Source organism: Balaenoptera musculus, chromosome 2 (assembly GCF_009873245.2).
Source record: "Balaenoptera musculus isolate JJ_BM4_2016_0621 chromosome 2, mBalMus1.pri.v3, whole genome shotgun sequence".
Classification (NCBI taxonomy): Eukaryota; Metazoa; Chordata; class Mammalia; order Artiodactyla; family Balaenopteridae; genus Balaenoptera; species Balaenoptera musculus.
This window is the reverse complement of record NC_045786.1, coordinates 77,042,030-77,057,573: the sequence shown is the minus strand read 5'-3', so window position 1 is coordinate 77,057,573 and position 15,544 is coordinate 77,042,030. Positions and strand designations below refer to the sequence as shown.

The 15,544-nt window shown below is 32.7% G+C and overlaps 1 protein-coding gene across 2 annotated transcripts in view; it reads right to left on the bottom strand.

Annotated features, from left to right (window-relative positions):
- ZNF280D (zinc finger protein 280D) overlaps positions 1–15,544 on the bottom strand; it is a 125,534-nt gene that overhangs the window by 86,772 nt on the left and 23,218 nt on the right. For both annotated transcript variants that reach the window (XM_036840313.1, XM_036840323.1), the window contains 4 exons: positions 14,595–14,741; positions 12,138–12,203; positions 11,897–12,036; positions 4,040–4,157 (listed from right to left, as the gene is read on the bottom strand). In XM_036840313.1, coding sequence (XP_036696208.1) covers positions 4,040–4,157; positions 11,897–12,036; positions 12,138–12,203; positions 14,595–14,730 — 460 coding nt within the window. In that variant the 5' untranslated portion in view covers positions 14,731–14,741. The remainder of the gene's footprint in view (positions 1–4,039; positions 4,158–11,896; positions 12,037–12,137; positions 12,204–14,594; positions 14,742–15,544) is intronic.

Genomic DNA, 15,544 nt, shown 5'->3' with positions numbered 1-15,544 from the left:
TTATTAGACTTTTGCATAAAATTTTGTTTTTACAGGGATTTTACTCCTAAATGAAGTCTTAGTTTGAAAACTATAACCTTTTTGCTAAAGGATTTTAGCCTTATTCAGAGCATTAGCAAGGGAAATAGGGATATTTAGGCTATAACTAGGCTGGGTAACAAGGATTTTAAAACTGCACATCATATTTTAATGCTCCCAACTGTACACTAAAAGTAGAAGCAGTAAATACACTAGAAATATTCCAGGCTTTTAAACCAGACAGGGTAAGTTCAAATCCAGGCTCTGTCACTGATAATAGCTATGTATTCTTGGCTTATGTAATTAACTTCTCAGAGCTTCAGTTTGTTCTTTTATAAAGTAAGAGTTTTAATACCTTATTTTACAAAGCGCTTTTAAGATCAAATAAGATACTGTATTTAAAGCACCGAACACAATATTTGGTACAAAGAAGGCATTCAATAATAAATGAAAGCTATTATCATTACTAAAAAAATTTCATATCTTAACTTACTTTTAAAAGCAACCAACACAACATCTAGCACATAGAAAGTATTCAATAATTAAAAAAACAGCTATTATCATTACTAATAAAATATTTTCTATCTTAACTTACTTCAGAGGGGAAAAAATTATTGTAGTAGATTTACCTGTCAGCTTTTTAATAAGGAGAAATATGCCCGGAAAATAAGAGTATTACAATAGTTGGCCCCTCTGTTTCATCCTTTGAGATAACATAAAAATGATTTTTTCTTTTTCTATCTTCAAAGCATGTGATTACTGAACATAAAAATGATTTTTTCTTTTTCTATCTTCAAAGCATGTGATTACTGACGGCTATACTATGGGAACTCGGGAAACATTTTGTGTAATCACAGTAGCATTCTTGTGAGATGCTGAGGTTACCTGAAAAGCTAATGAGTGCTGGTATTTTGCATTAATATTCTGATTATATAACAGGCTAGACAGTACATCAGACTTTTATTATAAGTATTTTTTTTAACATAAGAAATAAAATTACTCTGAATTTAAGAGTTTTAAATTCTGACCCTTTAATTTATCTCTATTGTCTTCGGCTTGTATTGTTGCCCACACTCAACACCTCTATCTCGGCCAGTAAAAATCCTATTCTCATTCAAGATCAAACTCAAACCCAGTTCTCTCCAAACATCCATGATCACTTGACCTTGATCAGTTAATGCAACTGAACATATTGCACCTGTTACCATTCATAACAAATATTTGTTGTAGAGTCCTTTAAAGCTTATAATGCATTTCACATTTTATTTATCTTATTTGGGCTTCAGAAGCCCTAACTAAAATAGAGCAAGAATTAAAATTATATCTACAAATGGCTGATTGAAGGTCTGGAGAATGACTGCATTAAATAAGAAAAATAAAATCTCCATTTTAATAGTATGAGAAAACTGAAGTGTAAAGACATGCTAAAGACTACAAAAATCTTAAGAATAGCAGTTCAAATCTACAGGCTAAAGTCTCTCTGCAGAAAAAAACTTAGAAGGAGAGCAGGAGTCACTGTCCTTAGTCCCAAGAAGTTTCAATAACTCAGACTTTTTCTATAAAGTTCATGTGTTTTGTAAAACCAGACTTAAGACAATTATTTTTTCTCCTTGTTTCTTTTGGTTCTTACCTATTTTACTAACTAGTTTTTTACAAATCTGTAGGTGATACCCAAAGAAATGAATATCAACTAAATATTATCTAAATGGAAAAACATTTTAGGTACTGATAATACTATAAAAAAAATCAGGAAGCATTTGGTAAATTTTCCACACTGATTTATTAGTGAATAATCTAAAAATTCCCCCAAATCTCTATTTAGTCAAGTATTTGAAATATATCAAAATTGCTAGTATACAAAGCATAATTGCCTGTACAAGGAATTTTCAATTAGATAAAATTCTTTCATAACACACTAATTTATTTTAGGTTAATGAAGAACTTTGTTAATAGTATATAATAAAAGTAACTCTTCTTCAATAGGGAAATTTCATTACTCCTTCAATAGGCATTTACTGAGTAATGACTATAGACGAATTTAGTGCAGCCACTTTATAACAGCACTCTGTAATAATATTTTATACCTAAATCGTTTATTGAATATAAACACACTAACCTAATTGAGAATTTAACTATAACCATACACTTTTCCATACTAGTGGCCATAGAACCTAATAAATATTTCTTTTAACAGAGTATTTAGGGTATCAGAGGACTTCTCTAACTTATATATATTATTTTAAGATTTTTCTCAAAAACAGAAATATAGACCAATGGAACAGGATAGAAAGCCCAAAAATAAACTCACGCACCTACTGTCAATTAATCTATGACAAAGGAGGCAAGAATATACAATGGAGTAAAGACAGACTCTTCAATAAGTGGTGCTGGGAAAACTGGACAGCTACATGTAAAAGAATGAAATTAGAACATTCTCTAACATCATACACAAAAATAAACTCAAAATGGATCAAAGACCTAAATGTAAGGCCAGACACTATAAAACTCTTAGAGGAAAACAGGAAGAACACTCTTTGACATAAATCACAGCAATATCTTTTTTGATCCACCTCCTAGAGTAATGAAAATAAAAACCAAAACAATGGGACCTAATTAAATTTAAAACCTTCTGCACAGCAAAGGAAACCATAAACAAAATGAAAAGACAACCCACAGAATGGGAGAAAATATTTGCAAACGAAACAACCAACAAGGGATTAATCGCCAAAATATACAAACAACTCACGCAATTCTATGTCAAAAAAAACCAAACAACCCAATCAAAAAATGGGCAGAAGATCTAAATAGACATTTCTCCAAAGAAGACATACAGATGGCTAAAAAGCACATGAAAAGATCCTCAACATCACTAATTATCAGAGAAATGCAAATCAAAACTACAATGATGTATCACCCACACCGGTCAGAATGGCCATCATCAAAAAGTTTACAAACAATGAATGCTTGAGAGGGTGTGGAGAAAAGGGAAGCCTCCTACACTGTTGATAGGAATGTAAATTGGTATAACCATTACGGAGAACAGTATGGAGGTTCCTTAAAAAAATAAAAATAGAGTTACCATATGATCCAGCAATCCCACTCCTAGGCATATATCCGGAGAAAACCATACTTTGAAAAGATACATGCACCCCAATGTTCATTGCAGCACTATTTACAATAGCCAAGACATGAAAGCAACCTAAATGTCCATCAACCCATCAACAGAGGAATGGATAAAGAAGATGTGGTACATATATCCGATGGAATATTACTCAGCCATAAAAAGAATGAAATAATGCCATTTGCAGCAACATGGATGGACCTAGAGATTATCATACTAAGTGAAGTAAGTCAGACAAAAACAAATATCATATGATATCATTCATATGTGGAATCTAATTTTTAAAAATGATACAAATGAACTTATTTACAAAACAGAAACAGACTTACAGATATCGAGAACCAACTTATGGTTACCAAAAGGGAAACGTGGTGGGGGAGGGATAAATCAGGATCTTGGGATGAACATACACACACTATTATATATCAGATAGAAAACCAACAAGGACCTACTGTATAGCACAGGGAACTCTACTCAGTATTCTGTGATAACCTATATGAGAAAAGAATCTAAAAAAGAATGAATATATGTATATGTATAACATCACTTTGTTGTACACCTGAAACTAACACAACATTGTAAATCAACTCTGCTCCAATAAAATTAAAATAAAAAAAATAAAAATAAAGATTTTTTCAGCCCATGTTTAATGCCAAGTGCGAACAAGGTCAAAGTTGGTTAGCCTACTTAATTAACAGGAAGAAATAAAATATTCTATTAGTAAATAAGATTTCATTTAAAACCACCAAAAAAGGCATTCGAGAACTATTAGCGCCACTACACCTTAAAATATGTGAAAAACTTAACTTGAAGGCATGGACTTCAAAACAGAAAGTCAATTCCATATGCATATTCATCAAGTTTCTTTTTCTAATTTTTTGAAAAAGTGCTAAAACCAACCTGCTATAGAAAGTGTTGGTCCTCCTTGGTAAAGTGGTAATCCTGTATCCTGGGTCAAGTCAAACAGTAACTCTGAAGAATTATTAGAAACAACTCGTGATGACTTCGTTACATAACCCTGTTAAAATATTTCAAAGGAAGAACATTACATATATTCAACATAATTATAATTATTTTGTTTCATAAGCTTTTATAAAGGTAAATTTAACTGTATGCCAATATTATAAGGATAACCTTTGATGACTCCATTACTAATGTTATAAAACACAAAGGCAATTATTACCATTATGCCAAAATTATCATCTACTAAAACTGAAAGCAAGCTATTACTTAGAGCTGGTTTGTTCCTGACTAGTCAATTAAAATGGGGGGAAAATTCTAGCCTGATTTTTTTCAAGGTAAAAGAAACATACAAACCCATTTTAAATCAGTAAGATTGATACACTTCAGAGAGTCAATAAAAATGCAGGATTCCTATCAAAGAGCAAATAATAGAACTTACCAAAATCTTTGGGTAAAAGCAAGGAAAAAAATATGTAAATATTCTGACATACGTACAATTTTAAAAGCTTCTATACCTCTATAAACCCCACAGATAAAAATATCAGGGCAAACATACTGGGAATTAATCTGCAGTACGGTGCATCAGGGTTAAGGATGAACATATCACATGATATGAGTTTTGGGATCGTCTTTACTGGCAAAATTTATAAGCCAAGTGTATGAAAGAAAATGAATGGGTCCCCCCTCTTCCCAGCACCCTACAGAAAGCCATGCTGGGCCAGGCAATCTCCCACCTCTTAGGGCAAATACAAAACTGCCAGGTCAGCAGGGTGAACAAACAAGAAAGCTAGGCACACAGGGTTTAGAATGGAAGCTGTCTATAGGAATGATCTGGGACACCTGCTCCACTCCTGAAGGGCTTGGAGCTCAAGGAAAGTTTCAGCCCTTCCATCAGGAGAAAGTGTGGTCCCAGTTAACAAGAAGATATTAAGAGTGAAAAGTATGAAATGAATCATAATATAGTCAAATATAAGGTAGTATAAATTTATATGTTAGCACACACATATATTAATATAAGTAATCATAAAATGTGGTCAGTATAATTTAGGGATATATATGTACTCCAAAACTATTATATATTAAATATACTGATACACACAAAAAAATAGATCCCAATTCTATTTATAAAAGACCATCATTGTACAGAGTGAGCTCTCATTAGAGTGATTTTGGACCATTCTATGAGTCATAATATATAACAAGCAAAAGCTCTAAGATTTAACAAGACGTAAAGATCAAAAGGGAAAAAGTCACTTTAAAAGAAAAATGGGCAAAGGGCATAAACTGAGGCACTTCAAAAGCAAAAATCAAATGACCAATACATACAAAAAACTTTTTTCCCAACTTACTAGTCAAAGAAATGCAAATAAAGACAATGGCAATTACATAATACAAAATAATTGCCACTTCTCTTGAAAGTATCAAGGTCGTAATAGACAAAGAGTAAGTAACTGTAGAAAAATATGAGGAGACTAAAAAGAAATAACAAACTGTTAAGGTGTGATCCTAAATAGGATACTGGGAACGAAAAATGACATTAATGGGAAAACTGGTAAAATTCAAATAAGGTCTGCAATTTAGTTTTGATAAGTAAAATGTAAGCATTAGGGATATTGTATTATATTTCCTATGAGTCTAAAATTAGCTTGAAATAAAATTAAAATTTATCAATTAAAAAATAATGATAACATATACTATTGGCAAAATAGAAGCTATATTTAGGTATAACTTTTCCACATGAAAATTTTGGCAGTAGCTATCACAGGCTTTATATTAGTTCACATCCTTTCATCCAACTATTCCACTTTAAAAATTTATAGTAAGGAAGTGAAAATGTTTATTGGAGAATTATTTTTAACAGCAAAAAATTAAAATCTTTATGTCCAACAATGGAAAAATGGTTAAATAAATTAAAAGATTACCATGCAACCACTAATATGTTTTTGAGAAATATCCAGTGACACATTCCTAGTAGAATGTTCAGTGAAAAAAGAGAAATACGCATCTGTGTATATAGTATGGTTCTGACTGATATAATCTATACTGTTTGAAGGGGGAAAAAAATCAAAATACAGTATGTACACTTCTCTCTAAACTTTCCCAACAAAATACATATTATTTCAAAATACAGATTATTTCAAAATACAAACAGGAAGGTTTTGCTTATTTTGTGCTTATAAATTAAGGGACAAATAAGTTTTAAGAATTTTGGTTTACTACTAACTTTTCTATTGACATGAGTTTGTCTATAGGAAGTTATAGAAACAAAATATGGGTGAAGGGAGTCAAAGTGTATAAGCTTCCAGTTATAAAATAAATAAATCATAGGGATGTGAAGTTCAGCATGGTGACTAAAGTTAATAATACTGTACTGCATATGTGAAAGTTACTAAGAGAGATCTTAAAATTTCTCATCACAAGTAAAAAATTCTGTAACGACGTATGGTGATGCACTTTAACTAGACTTACTGTGGTGATCATTTCACAATATATACAAATATTGAATCATGCTGTACATCTGAAACAAATATGCTGTATGTCAACTACACCTCAATAAAAATTTTTTTCTTAATTTAGAAAAGACATAAGCCTTCCTCACCACACCCTGCACACATTGCAGATTTGTGACTAAATAAATGATTGTTGCTGTTTAAAAAAATAGAAGTTGTTATGGAAACGGGTATCGAAGTAACCCAAGCCACTCACAGAATTTGAGGCCTAACAGGCAGATATTTGCATTTGAGCCTTAATGTGCAACATTTAAAAAAAAAAAAAATCTGTGATGCCATATAACTTAATTGTAACCAAGCACAATCTTGCTTCAAGATAAATATTTTCTTCAAATATTTACACTTAAAAATGGATAATATTCACCTACATTTTCTAAAACAGTTCTTTAACAGAAGTACAAAGTTAATACTGTTAAACACTTTCCTAGGAAATAACTCTGGCTAATGTAAGCACCACAATTTCAGAGAGCAGGCACACATTATTCAACAATAACTGGTAGACTTCCCTAGTGGCACAGTGGATGAGAATCCACCTGCCAATGCAGGGGACATGGGTTCGATCCCTGGTCTGGGAAGATCCCACATGTTGCGAAGCAACTAAGCCCATGTGCCACAAGTACTGAGCCTGCGCTCTAGAGCCCACGAGCCACAACTACTGAGCCCACGTGCTGCAACTACTGAAGCCCGTGTGCCTAGAGCCCGTGCTCCACAACCAGAGAAGCCACCACAAGGAGAAGCCTGCGCACCACAACGAAGAGTAGCCCCCGCTCGCCACAACTAGAGAAAGCCCGCGTGCAGCAGTGAAGACCCAATGCAGCCAAAAATAAATTTTAAAAATTTAAAAAACAAAAAATAACTGGTTAAAATAATTATCCAACATGGAATTTTAATGTCTCCTAAAACTGTTCAGAAAAATATCAAACACAATAGTAAGGGTAGAATGGGTGCTAGACTGGGATCCAGAAAATCCGCACATTTATTTAGCTACAAAACCTTGGGCAAGTCACTTCTGAACTTGAAGTTATTCACCCTTCACACCTAAAAAACAGCCACAGTCATATTTTAAATATACTTGCACTTCACGGTTCACTGCATGTATTAAATCAAGTAGTTGTCACAACAGTACTAATAAAGACCTTATACCCCATTTTATAAGTAGGTAAACTAAGGTTAGGTGTGGTTATGCAAGGTTCCCAATACAGCCCCTTATTACTGATGGAGCTGTAATTAGAAGTTGGGTCTAATTACAAAGCCTATGCCCTTAAGCTATATCACACTGACTTTTTAAACGATAGCAATATATCCCCACTACCTCAAACAGATTTGAAAGAGACACTGAAGTATAGAGATGTTACATGAAAAAGTAAATATACACATACACACAAAACATGACATAAAATGAAAAACTATAATTTATTAAAAGCAGTGGCTTCCAAAATTCACAGTAAATAATTCCCTTACATAGCATCCTCAATTCATTCCAGAATATGTCATTCTTATCTGTGCACATTAGAATCACCTGGAGAGCTTTTTAAAGTGTATTATTTCCAAGACCCATCCACCCAGACCAATTGACAAAATTTCGCCTTTTAAAAATTCCCCAAGATCTGGAACTATCAATTGAGGTGTTTTGATTTTAAAACTATGCCCATAGAAGTAAAACATTTTGAGTTAGAAAAAGCTCTAGTTTCTAACTTTTACAACGCCAAAGATACCACCCCTCACTTTATTTTTTTTTCTCCCTGGGTCCAATGTTGGAAAGATTTTTATCTATCAAACTGAATTAAATAATAAAGTTTCTTTTTCCGGTTTTCTATCCTCCCAAATGCCAAACAGCTTACAATACGCATGAGAAACCTACCAAGTTAATTTGATTCCACTAATAACAAAGAATCTTTACATTTTGGGTAGCTTACCATCTTAGGATCCAAGATTGAGAGTCAGCAGTCTGGGTAAAATTGTCTCTCATTTTAGAAATGAAGAAAATGAGGCTCAGAGAGGTTTTGCCAATGCTTTAGTTAAGAACAGGGCAGGATCAGCATTCAAGTCTCTTGCTTCAATCTTAAGTTATTTAAACTACTAGTCCAGGGCTCATATCAATATTATTATTTCAGAATGCTAAAACTACAGAAAAGATTTGGGGGGGGCGGTATTTGCCCAAAGATACTCTTATTTTTTATGATATATGACCTCTTCAAAATATAAGTGGGGGCAGAGTTTATTTAGCCATAGATTTTTCTTTTCATGTAAATAAAATTAAATTTAGTAAGTCTTCTATGAAAGCTACACCTCAAATATCAATTTTTAGTGGTAACAAATATGTAGATTACCTTATAGTAATACGATATAAAGTGAAGGAAAAATGGATTAGTCATACCAAAAATATCTGGATTCAATTCTGGTTTTGAACTTGAATATTTGCAAGAAAATTTATAGGTGCTTTGGTAGTTGTTTCACTTATTGTAAAAAGAACAAACATTTTAGGGGAAATTTACTATTTCTGTAAGGCCAATGCCAAATAGCTTATGAAGCATGAAAAAAACCACTGAGTTAATTCAATTCCAGTAGCAAAGAATCTTCACATTTTCGGTAACTTTTTGTTTTAGTACTCTAACTCCTTGGTTTCAGAACCCCTTTACACATTGAAAAATTACTGAGGACCCAAAAGAATTTTTATTTAGGTAGGTTATATCTACTGATATTTACCATATTAGAGATTAAAACAGAGAAATTTTTAAAATATTTATTTATTAATTTCATTTTAAACAATAATAAATCCATTACAGATTAACATAAATAACATTTTGTAAAAAATGGCTATCTAGCAAACACAAAAAATCAGTGAAAATAGTGGCACTGTTTTACATTTCTGCAAATCTCTTTAATGTCTAGATTAATCAAAAACTGCTATACTCTCATACCTGCTTTGGCTTTCATTCTGTTAAAATATGTTGTTTCGGCTGAAGAATATAATCTGGCTTCATAAAGATTAATAGTTGAAAAAAGGGAATATTTTAATAGCAAATTAGAATAAATGGGGTTATATTTCTTCGATACAATACCAAAACTCAACAGTTGGTATTTTCTTAAAGGTTTGTTGCAATGTGGAATCTGACTCCTTAACACTGAGTTTTTTGAACTTTGTTACATTAAAATCTATTAGTCTTATCTTGCACTTTGAATGAATCTTATCCATGCATGATTTTATTACATCATACATTAGTTATTTAGAAAATATTGGTTTCTTTGAATTACGCAGATCTTCCAAATGTTGAAAAATTACGCAATATCAAAAAATCGTATTTATTAATACCGCCACCCACCAGAAAAGACTTTACGTACTGGGAAGCTGTCAAGATCATGATGGCAGATACAAGTTGTTCAAAATTCTAACTTTGCTTGATAGCTCAAATTTCATCCGTGGCAAGAAATACCACCAGTTGTTTTCCTTGAAGTGACAGGTGCACTTTGTTCAATTTTGAGGAACTGTCTACCATATGGCAAAGACTGAAGAACTCGTGTGTGGCAGACAGACTCTAAAGTAGCTTCCATGATCCCCACGCCCTGGTATTCATGTCCTACGTGATTCCCTCTCTTGGAGTGTGGGCAAGACATGTGACTTGTTTCTGACAGAATATAGCAAAAGTGACAGAATGTACATGATTTTTTGTATGTGATTACATTACATAAGGCTGTAATGCCATCCTGCTAAGGATTCTCTCTTCCTTGTGTGCTTTGGGGAAGTAAGAAGCCATGTTGGAAAGACCCACCTGGCAAGGAGCCAGCCAAAAGCCACTAAAATTCTGAGACTCTCAATCTGACAACCCTTAAGGAACCGAATGGTACCAATAACCATGAGAACTTGGAAGCAGATACTTCCTCAGTTGAGCTTCAGATGAGACTGCAAGCACAGAGCCCACACCTTGAATGAAGCCTTGAGGGACTATGAAGATATGACCTGACTCCTGACCCACAAAATCTGTGAGATAATAAAAGTAGGTGTTTTTAAACCACTAAGTTAATAGTAGTATAAACCATGGTTTGTCAGTCATCCTTTCAAGTAAAAAATGGTCTTCTGGGTAGTTTAGCTCACAATTTAATCACACTAGTGCTTTTCCTCAAGATAATCATCATACCTCAGACACAGTAATACTTTATGCACACCACCCATTTCATCACACAAAATATTTTAAAAGACACATGTATTCAAGGGTAGAGAATTAATAAAATTAGTAACATCTTAATTCTTCATCAAGGGAACGGAGTATGACTGGAATAATTTTTATTGTGAGTGCAGGGTGGTGACTAATACAAAAACTACTATTCATACTAAGGAACCAGCAGTTTACCCACCACTGCTTTTGCATCATCAGTGCAAATGTCAACACAGTGAAAAAAGCAAATAGTGTCTTTGTGTTATTGTGACAATACTGTTGATCCAAAACCTATAAAAGAGTCTTAGGGGAACCCCAGGGGACTGAAGACTACACTTTGAAAATTTTCACACTAAGGCAATGCTCCCATTTTTTTTAGAAGTATACATTTATGTACAATACACATGCATGTATATACAAATACAAATAAACTACGGATTCGTCTGGATTGAAATCCCAGATCTATCATTTGCCAGCTGTGTGACCCTGAGTGAATTATTTAAATTATTAAATTTAATATTTAATTATTTAAATTCACTGTGAGCCTCAGTTTCCTCAACTATAAAACAGAGATAAATAATAGTGCCTACTTCATAGGAACATTTAAGAATTAAATGAGATTAATTCATGTACAGCATTTAGCACAAAGCCTTACACATATTAACAACTCAATAAATGTTAACTATTAGTTTTTGTTAAGAGTTATTTAAACTAACTAAACTATGACGGTATGTTTTCAGAATAAAAAGTTCCAGTAACCTCTTAGCAATTTTCCCAATTAAAAACTAAGAACATTTGGCCCAATTTACAATCTGAAATAGTTTGCCATTATGCAATATTCATTACTAATTATACTTTTATTCATGTTTTGATAGCACAGTTTTCAATACTGTACCTATTTAATTTAAGCATATTACCTGATTTAAAAACAGGCTGAGGAGTTTGCTACTGCAATTATTATTTGGGTACCAGTTGAGCTATCATAGAGATGGTGACATTTTCTGATGCTGATTATGATTCCATTGGATGATTACCCATGGTAGTACAGAATTTTAACTAGGCATTGTTGATACTGATAAATAATATCCAATGTATCCCTGAGCTGACTGTGTAGTTTCAGAAACACTTACAGGTTTAGACAAAGGCTGAACAATAACAGAACTATCTGAAGATCTAGATTCAGGATGAAAATTTACTGGCGAGGCAGGCACTGGATTTGATGTTGGGTTCGTGTAGTGTTGACTTGTAGGCTTGAATGCAGCAGTAATACCTGTATTTTAAAATTACACAACACATTGAATATATTTCTATGTAATCAATGATGTCAAAATACTTCACTTTAAAAAAAAAAATAGTACAATAATACTGTACCTCGGCTGAGCGCACCATTCTTTATTCCCCTCGAATATGAGCTGGGGTTTACTCTATTCAAAATATCTATAAAAGATTACATTTATTTTAAAATTCATTGTTTGAATGATATATATATTAAGATAATAGAAATCACACACTGAAAACAAACAGATTCCTAGAAGGAGAATACAAGTTAACACTGAATTATGAATATAGTTAATTTTAAACATATATATCTTTATCTACTAAAGAAATAAGATTATGCATCTTAATTATCTTACAGAATAAGAACAATCTTTCTAACTGTAACTCAAAATCCAAAAGCCAGAAGTTAAAGATTGATAAATATGACTACATATAAGTCAAACCTTCTGCATGGCAAAGAAATAGTCATATAATTGGCAAAAAATTTCTAAAAATATATCCATATACAACTATAATTGAAGTTTATATCTTTCTTTGAGTGATGAAAGGGCTATACATACACTCAAGTTCCTATTACTCAAAATCAAACCCTGTCTAACGTCCATATCCAATTCACACCCTTATAAGCCCTGAAGTGTCATCATAAGGGATCTCACTGGATTATCTACACCATTACTGAGTCCTGAAAGGGAAACTATCAGAGAATACAGACTGCAATGAACATACAGTTTACCAGAATATCTTACAACCTAAGGGGCTTCAAATTTATCACTATACCAGAAGTCAGAGTGTAATATGACTTTCAAGATCAGTTTAAAGTTCCTAATTGCATTTTAAAGTTCCTAATTACAGGTTTTTCAGTAATCAAACTAAAATTTAGAAGAGTAAGGATTGCCTGAAATTGTTGGTTAGAAAAAGGTAAAAGCACAAACACCAGACCTCATATAAATTTCCTTTTTTCCCCTCGTAGTAGAAAGGAACCAGCTCCCATAAAATAATTCTATAAAGTAAAGGACCATATAAAAGTAGGACTGTTTTCTGAAAATGGCAATGCAGTGCTCTATACCTAAGTACTAGAGATGTCTTAAAGGAGAAAAATCTGCTCAAGCAACTTGACCCCATTTTCATTCAGAAATTCAAGATTAAGTATTTACTCAAACCATCAAAGAACTATTGCTAAAGTCCTTTCGGTATTTGTATTCTACAAAAATTTGTACCTTCCTTTCTGGCAACTGTATATAAACATTTAGCTCATACTCCATATGTTAAAATATTTTATGGCTTATACATAAACAGCAATAAAATCATTTAAATTGTGCATCTTAAGAGTACAGAAAAGAAATTCTTCCTGGTCAATCCCCTTCTGACAGAATTATCTTAAAACTAATATACGTTATTCCAGTTGAATACTGTTAACAGTCATCTACAATCAGTATAAATTCAATTTAAATCTTAACTGTCATGTTTTCAATAAGAGAACTTGAGTAACAATTTTGCAATATGGTAATATTCCAGTATAAAATAATCACAGTGACAAGAAACAGTAATTAAGAGAATATATAATTATGTTCCACTATCATCAACAAGCATGCCATCATGCCTCGTTCAATTTATAATCGAAGTGGCACTCCACTTAGAACCTCTAGGAGTTATTATCAATCTGCCACAAAAAAATGCTATTGAGAATTCAATTGGTTAAGCTATTCTTCCTCTAATAAAACTGACTAAAAATGCCATTCCAAATTTAGAGGCAACAGAAGAAAGAGCCAGGCCTTCAGAAAATTTAGAAGTAGTCTCTTAATTACACTTCTATGCACTAACTTGGTAAGAAAACACTAGTATGCTGGTTACATTCTTTGGTAAATTCTCCTGACTTAAACAAGCAAACAAACATGTAAATGCAATGGGAAGGGATCTATTTTCTCTTTCTCCCCTGAAATTTGTACATTATTTCTCTGTACTTCTATACATTATTGAGTGGACGTTTTAACAAGTGTCGTTTGTCTTTAACATTATAACAATGTCAAATCGAATTACTCTAACTGAAATCATTCACTGCCTATACATTCTGTAGCTATGTATAGATGACACTGCAATGAGGCAGTTGCTTAGATGTGAGAACCCCTATCTGAGACTAACCCAAACTTATTTAGTGTATTCTGACATTTTAAGCAAAATATTCTAAACTCTTCTGTTTCTGAGTTTAAAAGAGGAAAAAAAAAAAAAAAGAAAATGAACAAAAAGATAAATAGGTTTACCTGGCTCCACTAAAAATTATGATTTCTAATATGAAAAGACCCCCAGTGTCACCAGCTAATCTTAGTCCGTTTCTTTTTCTCACATCTGATATTTTAACCTCTTACCTCCTTCCTTTAGTCCCCAGTCAAAACCCTGACTCTGAAATTCTTACTGACCTCCCACCTAATCTTTCATCCCTAACTCCCTACAGAGGAACAAGGACTTAATTAAATACCTATAAAACAGTTCACAAGTTTTTCTATTAGAAACAGTATCTTACAAAACTGGGCTTCACTAAAAGTAAAGGCTCACTTGAAATTGCTGGTTTTGAACTTGATATCTCTCCAACAAAGATCGGCTCATCATCATCATCATCATCAACCTCTTTTACTTTCTTCTGCCATGGTTCCAACTCTTCTTCTTCACATTCCATAAAGAGTTCTGCCATTTTTGATTTATCTAATTTTCAAAAGGAGAGAAGCAAACCTTATTTTCAAAAAGAAAAATACATTTTTTGTAATACATAGTATGATATTTAAGATCTACTTTAATAATCCTAATAGCACTTTCTGAATTGATATTTATAGTTAGTACATGGTAGCAACAATGAGAAACCCAGAGCTCACTCTCTAAGATATAAACTAGTAAGATTTAGATAAAGAGATGATAGATAGGTAGACAGATAGATAGACAGATGGATGATGTTTGATAGTAGTTCTTTACAGTGGACAGAAAATTTGGGAACAAAGTCAGTTTCAGTCATATGCCTAGAATATGATTACATCTACAAAAACAGATTGCACCTAACCATTATCAAAAAAAAAAAATATACTAACAAAAGGCAGATAAACTAAGAATAAGAGGCAACAGGTGGGAGATATAACAGAAAAACTGAATCAAACTCAGGAATGCCAGGTACACAGCAAAGCAGGGATGAGGTGCTAGACTAAAATAAAAGAACAAAGTGAGGCTTATTCCAATCAGGGAAAATTACACATTTCTCGCTTGAAGAAACAGACCGAAGAACATATAGTAAATATCACCATCCTAGGAGTTCTGACCAAGCACAGACCTCCTAGGAAGCATTTTAGTGCCTCAGTAATAGACAACCAATTAGCACCAGAAATTTTAGGAAAACCTCTTGTCTTTCAGACCAAAATCAATAAAACAGATAAAGAGTCCTAAGGAAAAGAGATAATGCAAAAAGCAAGACAAATACTAGAAAAAATATAATTAGCATTTTTAGAGATATGAGACAAAAA